The sequence below is a fragment of the Pieris rapae genome, chromosome 13 (genome assembly GCF_905147795.1).
Source record: "Pieris rapae chromosome 13, ilPieRapa1.1, whole genome shotgun sequence".
NCBI lineage: Eukaryota > Metazoa > Arthropoda > Insecta > Lepidoptera > Pieridae > Pieris > Pieris rapae.
Window position 1 is genome coordinate 9,009,379 of NC_059521.1, and position 14,181 is coordinate 9,023,559.

Consider the following 14,181-nt stretch of genomic DNA (forward strand, 5'->3'; position numbering starts at 1 on the left):
TTTATGAAAATTAATAATTGATATAAAAATTAAAATTATACTCCTCATCATCTTGAAACCAAAATATTCTAGACACTTCTAGCACGTGTGAATTGCACGCGTTTTTTTCAATATACAAAAGTATAAGAAATATTTGTATATTGAACCTTTAACTTGTATTTTCCAATAAATGTTCCGAATATTTCAGGTGAGTAAACGTATAGCCGAGTTACGAGCACGTTGCTCCGTCCACTCCCGAATCGAACGTGAATTGCGTCGAGAAATCCTCTTATTCCTTGGGCAGTGTCCGCTCCAAACATCAGATGGACTTGTTCCTACTTCCCAAGTTCGTATAGGCCCGGAAAAGCTTAACATTGCAAGTGCGTTGGAGGCGGCTACCCATACTCCATCATTGAAAGTGGAAAAAGCACAAGAGATCGCGGATTATTTTTCCAATTTCTTGCGCCATCCGACACCAATGGCTCCGCCTATTTCTGTTTTAATATGGCTGGCTCGGTCTGGGGCGGATTTGCTGCCATTTGCCGCCATATTTCCTCAACGAGCTTTGCCTGAGCTTTTTCGGGTGAGTTTCAATTGTTTTTGTAATCGATATATTATGCCTAGAAGATATTTTAATAATGGTCAGATTTTTTAAAATGTTTGGGAATAAGAAAAAGCAGTTTTTCTGCGATTTATTCCCCCCCCCCTACCCCTTCTTGTCAGTAAAAGTAAGCAAAGCCTTCAAATATTGTAGATACACGAACGGCGAAGGAAAATATCTTGCCTTGCTAATCGCCTACTTGCTTATTAGATTGACAAATAATCACGAGAAACATACAAAAATTTGAGGTCTAGACCTAAAAACGTTGTAGTGCCACTGATCTTTGTATATTTGCTTTTATATTTTAAATCTCGTAGAGCGTAGAACGCGAGCGTAGTGCGGTGACGCGTAAAGCGCTGGCAGCGCTTGCGACCGCTGTACTCAAAACTCTACCGCCTGGGGATCAAGAGATGCAGCTGCGTTTTTTGCTTAATTCTGACCAAGGCTAGTTTTGTTTTATACTATATGATTTTTTTATGTCTTAAATGTATTTGTTATATGAGAGAAAGAGAAAGAAAAACTTTGTCCTAAATCTACTCTGGCCTCAGTACCGATAATTTCATTTTTTGGTTTAAATAGATTAATTCATTTTAATTTTTCGTTGATTTTTTATTATGTGACGTGTGATGTGTTAACGTGAAACATGATGATGATAGAAAGATGTACAGGAAAACAAAGAAAGCCCATACATTGGGCATTACTCGTCTCTCTCAGTAGTCTCCTCCATTCACCAAATACATTATAGCATCCGGCAAACATTTTGAACAAATGTAATTGCCTCCGCACCAGCGATTTTTAGGTATCACTTTGTGTGTGTGTGTGTGTGTGTGTGTGTGTGTGTGTGTGTGTGTGTGACGTGTCGATCATGTGATTGGTAAATCAAATGATGCGCAAACTTTCTCCACTCACTTGCTTTATGTTGTAGATGCTTGCCGGCTACTATACCTAATAGCTTCTACATAATTATAGTACTGTTTATGTTTTTGAGAAAGTGGCTAAAACGAAAGGGCTTATAATAATGAGATGAAAATCTCGTAGGCTAACATAGAAAAACATCTTTTGATAGGATTTTAGGGAACAGGCCATGTTTTTGGTTTTGTTTTTGAAACATAATAATAATAAAAAGCCCTTTATTCGCTGTCCTTTTTAACTTACATGCTTTAATGCTCTTAAATTGCTATTCTTGCAAAAATAATAAATTTATGGACAACCTCTTTGGTCAGTTTATCTCTCGACATAGGCCTCCCCCAATTGTTTTCACGTCTCTGTATCCTTGGCAGACCTTCTCCATCATTTTGGTAGATCGTCCTCCCATCTTTTAATTTGACCTCGTTTTCTTTTCCCACTCTATTGCGTTGTCCTCATTATATCTCCAGTCTGGATATCTTATCTTTTTTTTTTAGAATCAACACTAGAGGGACGCTTGGAAATTCTGTTAGCAGCATCACAAGCAGTTCGCGATGATAGCGTCTCTCTACGTGCAGAAATCCTAAAAGCACTTGCAGTCAAGGGTGGCTTACATCTGGCTACATCACCTGTGTCGTGTGTTCCACCTGCGGATCTTATTAGTTCCCTACTCTCCGGTCCATTACCGCCTGGATTCGCCCCATTTAACGACCGCCTCGCTCTTGAAAGCATCTCATCGGATTCAGATCTGGTAGTGGAGGCAATCGATGATAATTGCAACTTTGGAAGGTTGCTGAACGTCCTAAATGAGCTTAGAGGTTTGCCTGAGCTGAGTAGGCGGGTTTGTTTGACGCTGGATAGGAAAGTGCCGAGAAAGTTGTTCGCGCTAGAATGTCCGGCGCCGGACGTTGTGTTTCAGTTCATCGCTTGGAATGCAGAAGTTTTGATGGAAATAAATGCTGAGGTGAGTCGTAGGTTCGAACTCCGGCTGTGCACCAATGGAGTTTCGTTATATGTGCGTTTTTAACATTCGCTCGAACGGTGAAGGAAAACATCGCGAGGAAACCGGCTTAGACTCAAAAAGTCGGTTGTCAGGCGCAGGAGGCTGATCACCTAATTACCTATTAGATTGACAAATGATTATGAAATAGATGGCCCAGACATCAAAAGGTTGCAGCGCCATTGATGATTAAATTTTGAGGTTAGAGAAATTTGGCATAATAATTATGTATGCCTGTAAGACTTCATTATCAGGGTATTTAAAATGCCTAATCATTAATAATATTTCTTTTGGATATGAGCTACCCTCATCAAGTGGGTATTCTACGATATTAGCGAAGAAACAACAATTATCATTAAAATAGTTTAATTCGTTTCGGAGCGTTAAAAGCTGACACAAGAATTATATGTACAATATATATAATTCTTGTGTCAGTAAAAAAATACAAATACATATATTTATTTAAAAATTTCAGGCAACAATAGAAACAGTCTGTAAATTAATAGAAAGCGTGAAAATTGATGAAATCCGAGCGATACGAAATCTCGCTGAATGCGTTCAAAGACTAAGGCTAGAGAATTCAGATGTGAACAAATTGTATGTAGCAAGCGAGAATTGGCTGAGGAAGCAGAATTTGTGCGAAGTTGCGAGAGAACTTGGGAGATATGAGTTTAAGACTGAGCGGTGGGAGGTCGTTCAAGGCGTTCGTGGTATGATAAAGGTGAGTTTATAGATTTATTTCCTCCACATCGTTGCGTTGTACCTCCCAATCCGTGCGTTCGAACCACATCTCCGCACAGAAACAGCTACAAAAAGTAGTTAAAAGAAATAGGTAGTAGTGTTTTATCATCCGGCTTACTAATACTATTTACGTAAGCTATATACCGCCAACGATTACATAGTCGGGAATTATCTAGAAAACATCAATATAAAAAAAACACATCTTAGCTCATCTTGTGAACACATAATATATAGCATATAAATGTATTTTATAGAAACTCAAATTTACCAAGATTTAATTTGATGACATGATTTAGTTTTTTTTATTTCTTTAAAAAGGGCAAACTAACAACAAATACATGCATATGCATCAATGACAAATGTGCACAACATTTATAGGAAAATATTAAAATGATAGAAGAGATAGAAAATTATGGAATAAAAAAAGACAAATTTGAGTAAGCAAATATGTAATTAAAAAAATTAATTGTTTCTCCTTTGCAATTGTTAATATTAGTGACGGATGAAGACTGTCTTAAAATAGATGTGCTACGCATGTACTCTCTTTTTTCTCTTATTTTTAAGAGGTCAATAAACATCGGAAATGTCTGCCTTCAATATTACGTTTTATCACTTTTTTTCAGGCTACCGGAGTTAAGTCAGATGTAGTGGGAGAAGAAGCGGTCAATTGGGCCAAAGCGGTGCGGGAAATTTACGACGCGGGTATAGAACGTTATGCCCCACACAAACCCTACTTGATGGACGTTTTGTGCGTTGCTCTACCCGCATTAAATATTCAAGAGTTTGAAGAATTGTTTGATGGTATTTTTTTATTTGGTTATTATCGTATACTAAATTGGCGTTCGCGAATCTTAAAATTCAGATTTTTTTAAAATACATTTTTACATTAAAATATATATTTATATTTTACCATCTTACAATGTAGGTGTACATATATAAAGAGCTATAGATAGAACATGCATGCATGCATGAACAGCGGTCAATACTGCTGCGGGCTGGGCGTCTATACTCGGATTTTTAATTTCAGAATTCTGACAGCTATCATTTTCTGACATGTTAGAGATAACAAACCTTTTTGGCCGGGCAAATTTTTCAATTTTAATACGAGTCTAATCATCAGTCTACATACATTGTATTTGTTAGTGAGGAGTATATCAATTTGGTTAGTGCAGTGCTTCATTAAAAGTTTTCGGTGGAGAACTTTTTAAGTAGCAACACTTATGAAATTTCAGAATTCTACGGAATTAAAAATCTGAGTGTATATATTATTCTAGGCCAAAAAATTTATATTGAAATTTTGTTCGTAATGAAAACTTTCACATTAAAGACTTTAAATCATCTATTTCCTATAAAAATATCAACAAATATTTGCGGCCTCACTAAGTGTTGCATTATTTTATCTATTTTCAAACAAATACGAACGAACAACACGAATAAAATATTCGCAAATCTTTGATAAACCAATGGCGCGCTAGATGTGTGCGCTAATCACTATGTAACCAGAAGGCGAGTGAGGGGAGAGGTAGCGCGGGGGAGTACGGGAAATCTCCACGGGACGGCAGCCGCAATGACGAGAAGAGAGAGAGAGAAAAACGAGACAAACCGATTTTGACGCAACATCCATGTCACTTCGATCTTTCGCAACTATTGTACAGTGCTTGTCGCTAATTACAATACATTTGAGTTTTTTTTTCCCAACAATGATAGCCAAAAAACTTATAGAAGGCATAATTTAGTGAACTAGCACTGAGATGCCACTAAAATGCTGTGTACAGATGTAATTGGATTTTATGTTTTCAAATGTTGTTTAGTGTGTAATAACTGTATGTATTTAATCAGTCTGTTTTTTTGGTTTTGTACCAAAATGTAAAAATAAAAAGAAGTAATAATATAAACTAGTAATAATATAAAATTAGCCGTCAATTTTTGAGATCGACAATGTCTATGAAAGAAAATGCATTTTCAGATGACGTAAACTTCTGCAAATGGGCAGTTCCGGCGTTAGTATACCTCATAGAGCAAAACAGAAAAACGCCATTACCACTGAAGAAATCCCAAATCGCTGAGCTTCTACCGCTGTTTTGTAAAGCGCCAGTGGAATTTTTGGATCGATTTTGGGCGGATTTCGAATCGAATAGCACATTTGAGGAGAAGATTGAATTGGCGTTAGTGATAGGAGCTGGTGAAGCTTGTCTATGGGCGGAGAGGATTGTGCTAAAAGACACGCCCCCTCTTCAGATGTTGCAGCTATTGCCACTTCTGCAGTCTGATATGCGTCGCCGGTGAGTTCATCTGCCCCTTTACGAAGAAATAGGCACTTTTAAAAGTCGAAACCTATGATCTCATAAACGGAATTTAAAATGTTGTAGATTTATTAGACATATACATAACATTTATTACTAACAAAACACACATACAGACTCACATAATAACAATAATAAAAAAGAAGCGAAAATTTTAATAAGAGAAGAATAATTAAAATTTCATTATATCGCAGAAATTTAGTTGGTTATTACTGAATATATACATTTAAAAAATATTACCATATCTTCTATCGTATGTTTCCAGAGTGGCATCTACTGCGCTGTCCTCTGCAGGTGTGACAGGTGCAGGAGGCGTGGCCTGTGCCAAAGAGGGCGTGGCCGTTGCAGCCGTCAGAGCGCTACTTGCTGCCACACCTAGCTTGGAACTCGTAGACATTATTGCTACACTCGCCGATGGTAATATGCCTTATCACATATATTACCAACACCCAATATACCATTGTCTAATTGTCTTTAGATACCAGAATTATTTAGATTTTGTATTTAACACACACATATCGTGTGTCTGTCGGGTTCGTTAGTTATTAGACAATTCAACTTATTGATTGAACTAATGCATAAAGTAGAATTAAAATATTGTGAGGTTTTTTGCAATATTCTGAATTTTTCGAATATTTATTTTGTGGTAACAATGTTTAAATTCGTTCAGATGAAACGGAATGCGATTGGTTTGAGTCAGCATTATCGCAATGGGCACGCAACGCAGCCGCGAATGCGTGTGCGGCCGATATACTAACGCGCCTTTACGAGCTTTGTTGGGATGCGCGTACACTCGGAGTCTTAAGTGTTTTGGTTCCCATGCTACGGTAACACCCCTGTTGTATTATAATTAAATAACTGATTGATATTAAAAAAAATCTTTCGAAAGTAGCGGCTTTTCAAAAGCCGGCAACTCACTTGTCAGCTCATGTTTAAAAAATCTATTGACGTAATTAAGCTTTCTGAATATATGTGGTAACTCTTTTTAGTTAACATTTTATAGTCTTTTTAATTCCGATTTTAAATTCCGCAGAATTCTGACAGCGATAATTTTTTGACATGTCAGAGATGGTAAACCTTTTTGGCCGGGCACAATTTTCAATTTAAATACGAGTCTGAACATCTGAGTCTTTATGCAATATATTTGTTAGTGAAAGTGAGTCTATTCGATATATTGTTCGTGTAATTGAAATATTTTATATTTTTGTAAAAGGTTACTTGTTAAATATATCATTTACCTTTTTGTAGGTTAAACATAAAAATACGTAGTATTTCATTTCTTCATGGGCAAATTTGTCCCATTTTCGGTAAAGAACTTTGTAGCAACACTTATGAAATGTCAGATTTTTACGGAATAAATAATAATCAGTGTATTTACTAGAAATATTATTGAGTAACATCACTTTTATTAAACAATTAAGTGGGGTTATAATCTTTAGGTCTTCACTTCAGATTTCTTATCTGTTTCGTGTTTTTGTTTAATGGCAAGTAGCTGATCAATCGTCTATTGCTAGTCACATTTCCATTTATGGGCCTATTATTTATTGGTTTCATTCCTAGTATACGAGCAAGTGTTACTCGTGAGGAACAATGGCATGTGGTGAACCACGTGACTTCTGTATTGGGAGGTTCACACGCAGCCAACAGTTCACACTATTTCCAGGGCCATAGATCCATCGCTGGTGGAAGACCTAATGTCCCAATGGTCCAATCGTCTCATTCGTGCGATTCGTGTGAAGCCCCGCCCCGGAGGCGATCGACGTGCGTTGATCCGTTGCCTAAACGATTACGTACGAGCTCTCACGCTCCTCACAATTGCGTTCGAGAGAGTTCCGAGAGCACACCACGAGCGACCTGATGCCAAATTGCACCAGGCTTTATCCTCGCAGCCATTTCAACTGGTTCGGGAAGTCAGCACGCTCTGTGTTGCGTTGAGAATATCCGTGAGAACTGCGTATGATGATAATATGCGGGAACTTTTTAGGTGAGTTTTTTTTGAGTTTAAAGATTTTAAGATTGTAAAATAACATATAAAGAGACGGAACAAAATATATATACATCTGTATATTTTTACATATAAGGTCTGTAATGTCATCTGATATTAAGTGACACCGTAGTCTATGGACAGTCGTATTGCCAAGAGGCTTGCAAGTGCGTTGCCGGCCTTTTAAGAATTGGTACGCTCTTTGCTTTGCCTTAGTCGAATTGGGCGGAGATACTTCAGTGGGCAGTGGTTCCACATAGAGATGGTAAAAAAGAAAAAAAGGAGTGGCGTAGGGTTTCTTGCCAGTTCTTATTGCCCGCTCTATAACCTTGACTTACGAACTGATAATAAATGTAAATTTAGAATCAAATTAACATATTTTATATTGACGTTTAGTTTATAAGTATATTTGTTTACCTATATGAATAAAGTAACTAAATCTATAATCCTTTTTTTCTATTTCGCCAGAGTATTTGAGTGCGCCAACTTCAAGTGTCTAAGTGCGGCGTTGTTCTGCCGACAAGGGGCATCTTCGACATTCCGTGCTATACTTGATGATGCTGTATGGGAGCGTCTCGTTCAGACATCCATTTCATTGCCCATCGTCACACAAAGCTACGTTTCGCCCAGGCCAGTGGAGACGGCTTCGGTCCAATCGCGCGTTTTTCTCTCTACGCTCACTGATGACCCACTTTTGTATGATTTGCATGAAGGCGTTCTTCAGGTATATTATACTTTATTAAAAAAATATAATTAATTCTTTCTAATATGGACGGCAATTGAACGCAGAATATTTTTTTTTCTTACAAATACTTTTAATCGTTTTATTTACTTTTAACGTATAAAAAACGTGTGTACTTATGTATACGCGTTACTCCTTTGGCGTAGCGAGATTGTTTTTCAAAAAAAATCTTTTTACTATAACAAATTATCGAGTTAATATAATAATAGCAAATAAACAATATTTAAATAATGTTTATTTAAATATTACAAAAAAATATTTCTCCATAATTAAACAAATTGACATTTTTTATTTTAACTTGTTGACTATGCAAACTAAAGGTATCGGTTTTTTGTGACGGTGTGCGCGCGCATCGTTAAATGTTATCCTCAATATTTAGTTCCTAGAAGATTTGTTTACTTTTTATAATGTTAAAAAAGCCCAATAGCAATTATTAATTTTTAATAATTCTTCAGACGGAAACAAGCGACGCGGAAATGAGCGAACAAGTGGGTGCGATATGGGCACACGAGTGCGCGAACGTATTATCGATACTCTTACGTCACAGCGTGCGTGCGTTGCCACCGGATCTATACCTGACACCCGTACGCGCTGCGCTTGTGACGTCACGCACGCGCCCGCTTCGATGGCTTCTAGCGCAGGCCGTATGTGACGTACCGTCCCTCATAGATACCCTACGAGACGATCTGCTCGCTGTAGTACTGGACACAGACAAAGGCCTCAACGCAATACAACTATACGTACTCAGTGTGGTTAAACCCGTTCCGTTGGATGTCGCACGAGCGACGGGGGTTCTAACTGCCCTAGTCCGGACAGCGGTGGAATTGGAATCGCGGTCTCCGAGGTTGCTCATGGATACCCTTGATTCGTGGGCGCGCGCTCACGCGGGTTTGGTTTTACCCGACTCCTGCTATAAGGAATATGTGGCAGGTAGGATCTATTTTTCAGATTTTTTAGACCACGAATCTAGCTTAGGGCCCCTCTCCCTCTTCAGTACATAAAACTATTAATTACAGGAATCCTCGGAAATGTATTTCATTTTCAAACATAAACAATGTGTGGGTCATATGTGTAAAAAAGTAGAAATCACTAACTAAGAAAAGCAAAGACAACCTCTTATTACTACGTATGTCAAAATCTAATAATTTTCTTGACGTACAGGACAGTCGGACAGCGCTAACCATTAACAAATTTTATGTAAAAGGAATTCTTAAGTTAGATCGTACTGAAATTCCTTTTATTATATAATTATGTATGTATACAAAACTATTGTCAATTATTTGCGCTTGCGTATGCTATGGTTGATGGACTTATTTTCCGCACATATATTTATATTTCGCCCGTTTTGCGTTAAGTCCTGGCTAATTTACCAAGCCTAGCTTCTTCCAGAAGCACAGAAGTCTCCTGGTCACTTCACAGGCTTCACGGAGCGACCTCATTGTTCCGAGGATGGAACCTAATTATGGGAGGATGGAACCAATGGCCCTGTACGGTTCCTGGGTCATCAGGTGGTAGAAATAATAGAAGATTTGTAGATTACCTTATATTCACCACTTCCGTATAACAATAGAATATGAGCGATATAATAGAATTATAATAAAATTATAATTAAACAATTGAAGAGAGTGCCGACGTCTGGCTATGCTCTCGGGGTGTAACTCCCATGACTTAGTAAAATGCAGATGAAGAGAGTGCCTGCGGACGGCTATACTCTCGGGGCGTGACTCCAACGATTTAGGAAATCGTCCTGCTTATAAGTGATTCAAGTATATAGCCACAGCACGTACATACAGTGGAAATCTTCACGTTTGTAGCTGAGCATGATGTATGAGCCTTGGCACGTATATAGAGAAACATCACGCTTATAAAACTAAGAAAACCTAAGTGAGCAAAATGTACAGCCTTGGCTCGTACATACTCCCACAGGCAAAAAGTGCAAGATGAATATGAAGTGCTTTACAAGATGAATTCATTGTATGCTTAACAGTCTCTAGGACACTAAAGTCTTTAAACTTATATTAACACTTCTGACACAATTTCACAGCACTATCACTAGCACTAAGATATACTGGAGCCCGGTCCCGGGTGGCTTCTCCTGAGGCCACTGCGAAACCGGTTGCTGATTCTGCCGATGTTACTCCCGCTGACACCTACTGCTCCGTGACGTCTCCTGATCTTCATATGATTGTAATCTCCTATCCACTAATTGTCTTGAGCACATACTGAGAACTATCATGAGCATAAAAAGTATAATACTGATTTGGTGAATAAACCATTACCTAGGTTAAATATAATTATTATAAAATGCAACCGTATCTCAGTAATTTGATATCTATATCATATTCATTGTATGTGACGTCTTTCACAGTAGGTCAATCTACTATCTAACATATGATATTTTGCTGAACTGGCATTCCACTAATTGTTTACGATATCCACTCATATGTTTTATATATATATCGTTTTCCACTTTATAAAATGATTTATGTATATTGATGTATGTATAATAATAACTTTCGCTCAATATTAAATGAAATGTTTCATCAATGTATGTTATTTATAAATGGAACTGAACATACGAGTCTCGGCTTTGTATCCTTAAAGGAATTTTAAGTATAATTTTATATATGGTGCTTTTCTTTCTTTTCCTTTGATTACTCATATTCGACTCATAGCATTGCATAAGCGAATAAGTTTGTTGTATATTACTTTTACGAAGTCCTGTATCTGTGAGCCTGCTATAATGCGAAACGATAACGTTACGCAATCTTCCCCTTTTACGAAACATATCACCTTTCATTCTAACCTTTCTTTTTGACCATTCTGGAAATTCCTTTCTTTTCTTAACTCCTTTTTTCTTCTTTCTTCTTCCAAATTTCTGCTTTTTGACGAAAGCTTGTTGCTTATATTTCTTGCCTTTATTGATAGGCAAAACATTAATTTTGCGTGCAACCCTCTCTGATCTATGGTTTCTCCGTCCCGTATACAATTGAATCGGTGCTTCTAACAAAGGCTTAGACAATGCTAAGCTGCGATTTAAGTTTTTATTCTTCTTATAAGACATGGATGGAGACAAACTTTCTTTATCTTCTGCTTCTTGCTTGTCTTGCAAGCATTTGATGCTTTTGATACCCGCGTTATCGTGATGTGATTTATCTTCTCCGATTACTGTACAACCAAGTTGCGTTTGCTGTTCTATGGATTGCAATGATGGCTTGCTAGATTCAATAGATAATTTACTATCAATGTTCTTCTTCGTACACAAATTGGAATTAAACGTATTTGTAATATGAATTGAAGAACCAGACATTGTATCTTGACCTGTACTATGTTGTAGGGTCCCTCCTACTCCAGAGATGACGCTATCATGCTCCATTCTGTCTGACATCAAAGATTTTACTACGCTTTCTGCTAATTCGGCTACTCCTACGCCTTGATAAATATCTGCACATACACTGTGCTCGTTCTCAATTTCTCCTAAACGTTCTTCCACTTTTGCCGAAGACGAATAATTTTTCTCATACGATGTATATTGAAATGATCGCTCTCTTTGCGTAGAATAATAATTTACATTTGAATTAAATAGTGCATGGTGCAATATAGTATTATGTTTTTGGGAACAAATCTTACATCTTTTATGCGAGAAGCAATCTTCCACGTCATGCTTAAACAAACAATTTGTGCAAAGCTGCAATCTTAAAATGGTATCAACCCTTTCATTAAAATCTTTTTCTAACAATGATCGACAATTAAACAGGCCATGATTAGACAAGTTGCATAATTGACAACGTTTTATTTTATTTGTATTTCCTTGACCTTGGTTTTCGAAACGCGTCGACAGCGAATTTATGCTGACGCTAAAATTTGATGTAGGCCACCGTTGTTTTCTAATTGAATCTTTCCGGATTTGATTATTAGCTGTTTGCAAGCCATTTAATGAATTTTCTGAATTATGTGAATCCCTAAGTATCGGTGATTCCATAAGCGTTTCTAGAGAATTCTTCTGCCAGTCGGTAGCATGAAATTTGCGATTCAACTCTCTCCTTTGGCGCCTATATTTAGCTTCCTGCTCGTAATATTTATTCTGATACTCCGAGTCAGATCCATTAAGAACAGTATTTATTTGGATATGGGTTTCAAAAATTAAATCCCATCGTAATTTTATTCCTTCTAGTACATACTCAAGTTCATCTTTTTCGTATGCCGAATATGCCTTAGATTGTTCCAATATGCTATCCAACGACCTAAAATAAGCTTCTTGCTTGCGAAGCAACTCTTCAGCTTTCGAAACTTGGAGTAACTTATCCATTATGCTTGTTAAAATGCTCAATGAATGCTTCTAATCATTCTCAGTAAAATTATGCTCGAAATGAATGAGATAATTCTCAGAATTAATAGTGCTCAAAACAAATGGAAAGGACTTACTGCAGCTGCCTCCCTATGTTGAAGATTGACGTCCGTTGCCTTCTTATAGGTTTAAAAGGACGCCGATATACTGTTGACCACTCTGGGTCCTTATAAATGTTGGGAAAGGACTTATTTCACTTGCCTCCCTTTATTAACGATTGACGTCCGTTGCCTTCTTCTAGGTTCAAAAGGACGCCGATATACTGTTGACCACTCTGGATCCTTATAAATGTTGGGACAGGACTTATTTCACTTGCCTCCCTTTATTAACGATTGACATCCGTTGCCTTCTTCTAGGTTCAAAAGGACGCCGATATGCTGTTGACCACTCTGGGTCCTTATAAATGTTGGGACAGGACTTATTTCACTTGCCTCCCTTTTATAACGATTGACGTCCGTTGCCTTCTTGGTTCAAAAGGACGTCGATATACTGATGATCCCTCTGGATACTTAACACGTTGCTCTCCTCTTTTCTATTGACGCGGATGATGGTGTTCTACTTGCTTGATGACTCCACAAACCAGCAGTGGGATGTTTTTCCACGGCGCCGATCTTCAGGAAAACGGAGAAAAACGCGAACGCGATCAACTGTACGCGAAAGACCCGCTATTCCTGGATAGCTCGAAGGACCAAAATGTACGGTTCCTGGGTCATCAGGTGGTAGAAATAATAGAAGATTTGTAGATTACCTTATATTCACCACTTCCGTATAACAATAGAATATGAGCGATATAATAGAATTATAATAAAATTATAATTAAACAATTGAAGAGAGTGCCGACGTCTGGCTATGCTCTCGGGGTGTAACTCCCATGACTTAGTAAAATGCAGATGAAGAGAGTGCCTGCGGACGGCTATACTCTCGGGGCGTGACTCCAACGATTTAGGAAATCGTCCTGCTTATAAGTGATTCAAGTATATAGCCACAGCACGTACATACAGTGGAAATCTTCACGTTTGTAGCTGAGCATGATGTATGAGCCTTGGCACGTATATAGAGAAACATCACGCTTATAAAACTAAGAAAACCTAAGTGAGCAAAATGTACAGCCTTGGCTCGTACAGGCCCGTTATTGTCCCTATCATTGTTTATTCCCGATATTGCGTTTGCGTACTCACTGGTAATTTTTGGTAGATTCAGGTAGGAAACGCTGGAGTTGTATGTCGGTAATGCGGCGTGTTTGTTCGAGCGGTGTTCGCGTGGACGGACTCGTTGGGGATTTGGGGGCGTTGGCGGTGACGGCTGCGAACGACATGCGTACGCTGCGCTCGTTCGGAGCGACGTTGGGGAGCGCACTGACAGCGGACGCGGATGAGGTGTCCGATGAGAGAGTGCACAAAGCTATGGTGGCCGTATGTATTTCACTTTTAAAATGCTTATGGTATGACGTTAGATTTGTCATAATTAACTGTTTTTCTGGAGAAAATATGTAAAAACTTTAAATGTATTTAACCTAAATTAAGAGTAAACTTTTACAAACGAGATAATGTATGTTATGGAAAACTATCGTTACTTTA

General features: G+C 37.9%; 1 protein-coding gene across 1 annotated transcript in view; it reads left to right on the plus strand.

Moving 5' to 3' along the window:
* Nucleotides 1–14,181, plus strand: part of LOC110995532 — a 30,406-nt gene that overhangs the window by 2,184 nt on the left and 14,041 nt on the right. Inside the window, exons 5-16 of the mRNA XM_045630788.1 lie at nt 188–562; nt 898–1,024; nt 1,984–2,450; nt 2,962–3,207; nt 3,851–4,028; nt 5,194–5,509; nt 5,796–5,947; nt 6,201–6,357; nt 7,194–7,514; nt 7,983–8,238; nt 8,712–9,186; nt 13,799–14,016. Coding sequence (XP_045486744.1) covers nt 188–562; nt 898–1,024; nt 1,984–2,450; nt 2,962–3,207; nt 3,851–4,028; nt 5,194–5,509; nt 5,796–5,947; nt 6,201–6,357; nt 7,194–7,514; nt 7,983–8,238; nt 8,712–9,186; nt 13,799–14,016 — 3,288 coding nt within the window. The remainder of the gene's footprint in view (nt 1–187; nt 563–897; nt 1,025–1,983; nt 2,451–2,961; nt 3,208–3,850; nt 4,029–5,193; nt 5,510–5,795; nt 5,948–6,200; nt 6,358–7,193; nt 7,515–7,982; nt 8,239–8,711; nt 9,187–13,798; nt 14,017–14,181) is intronic.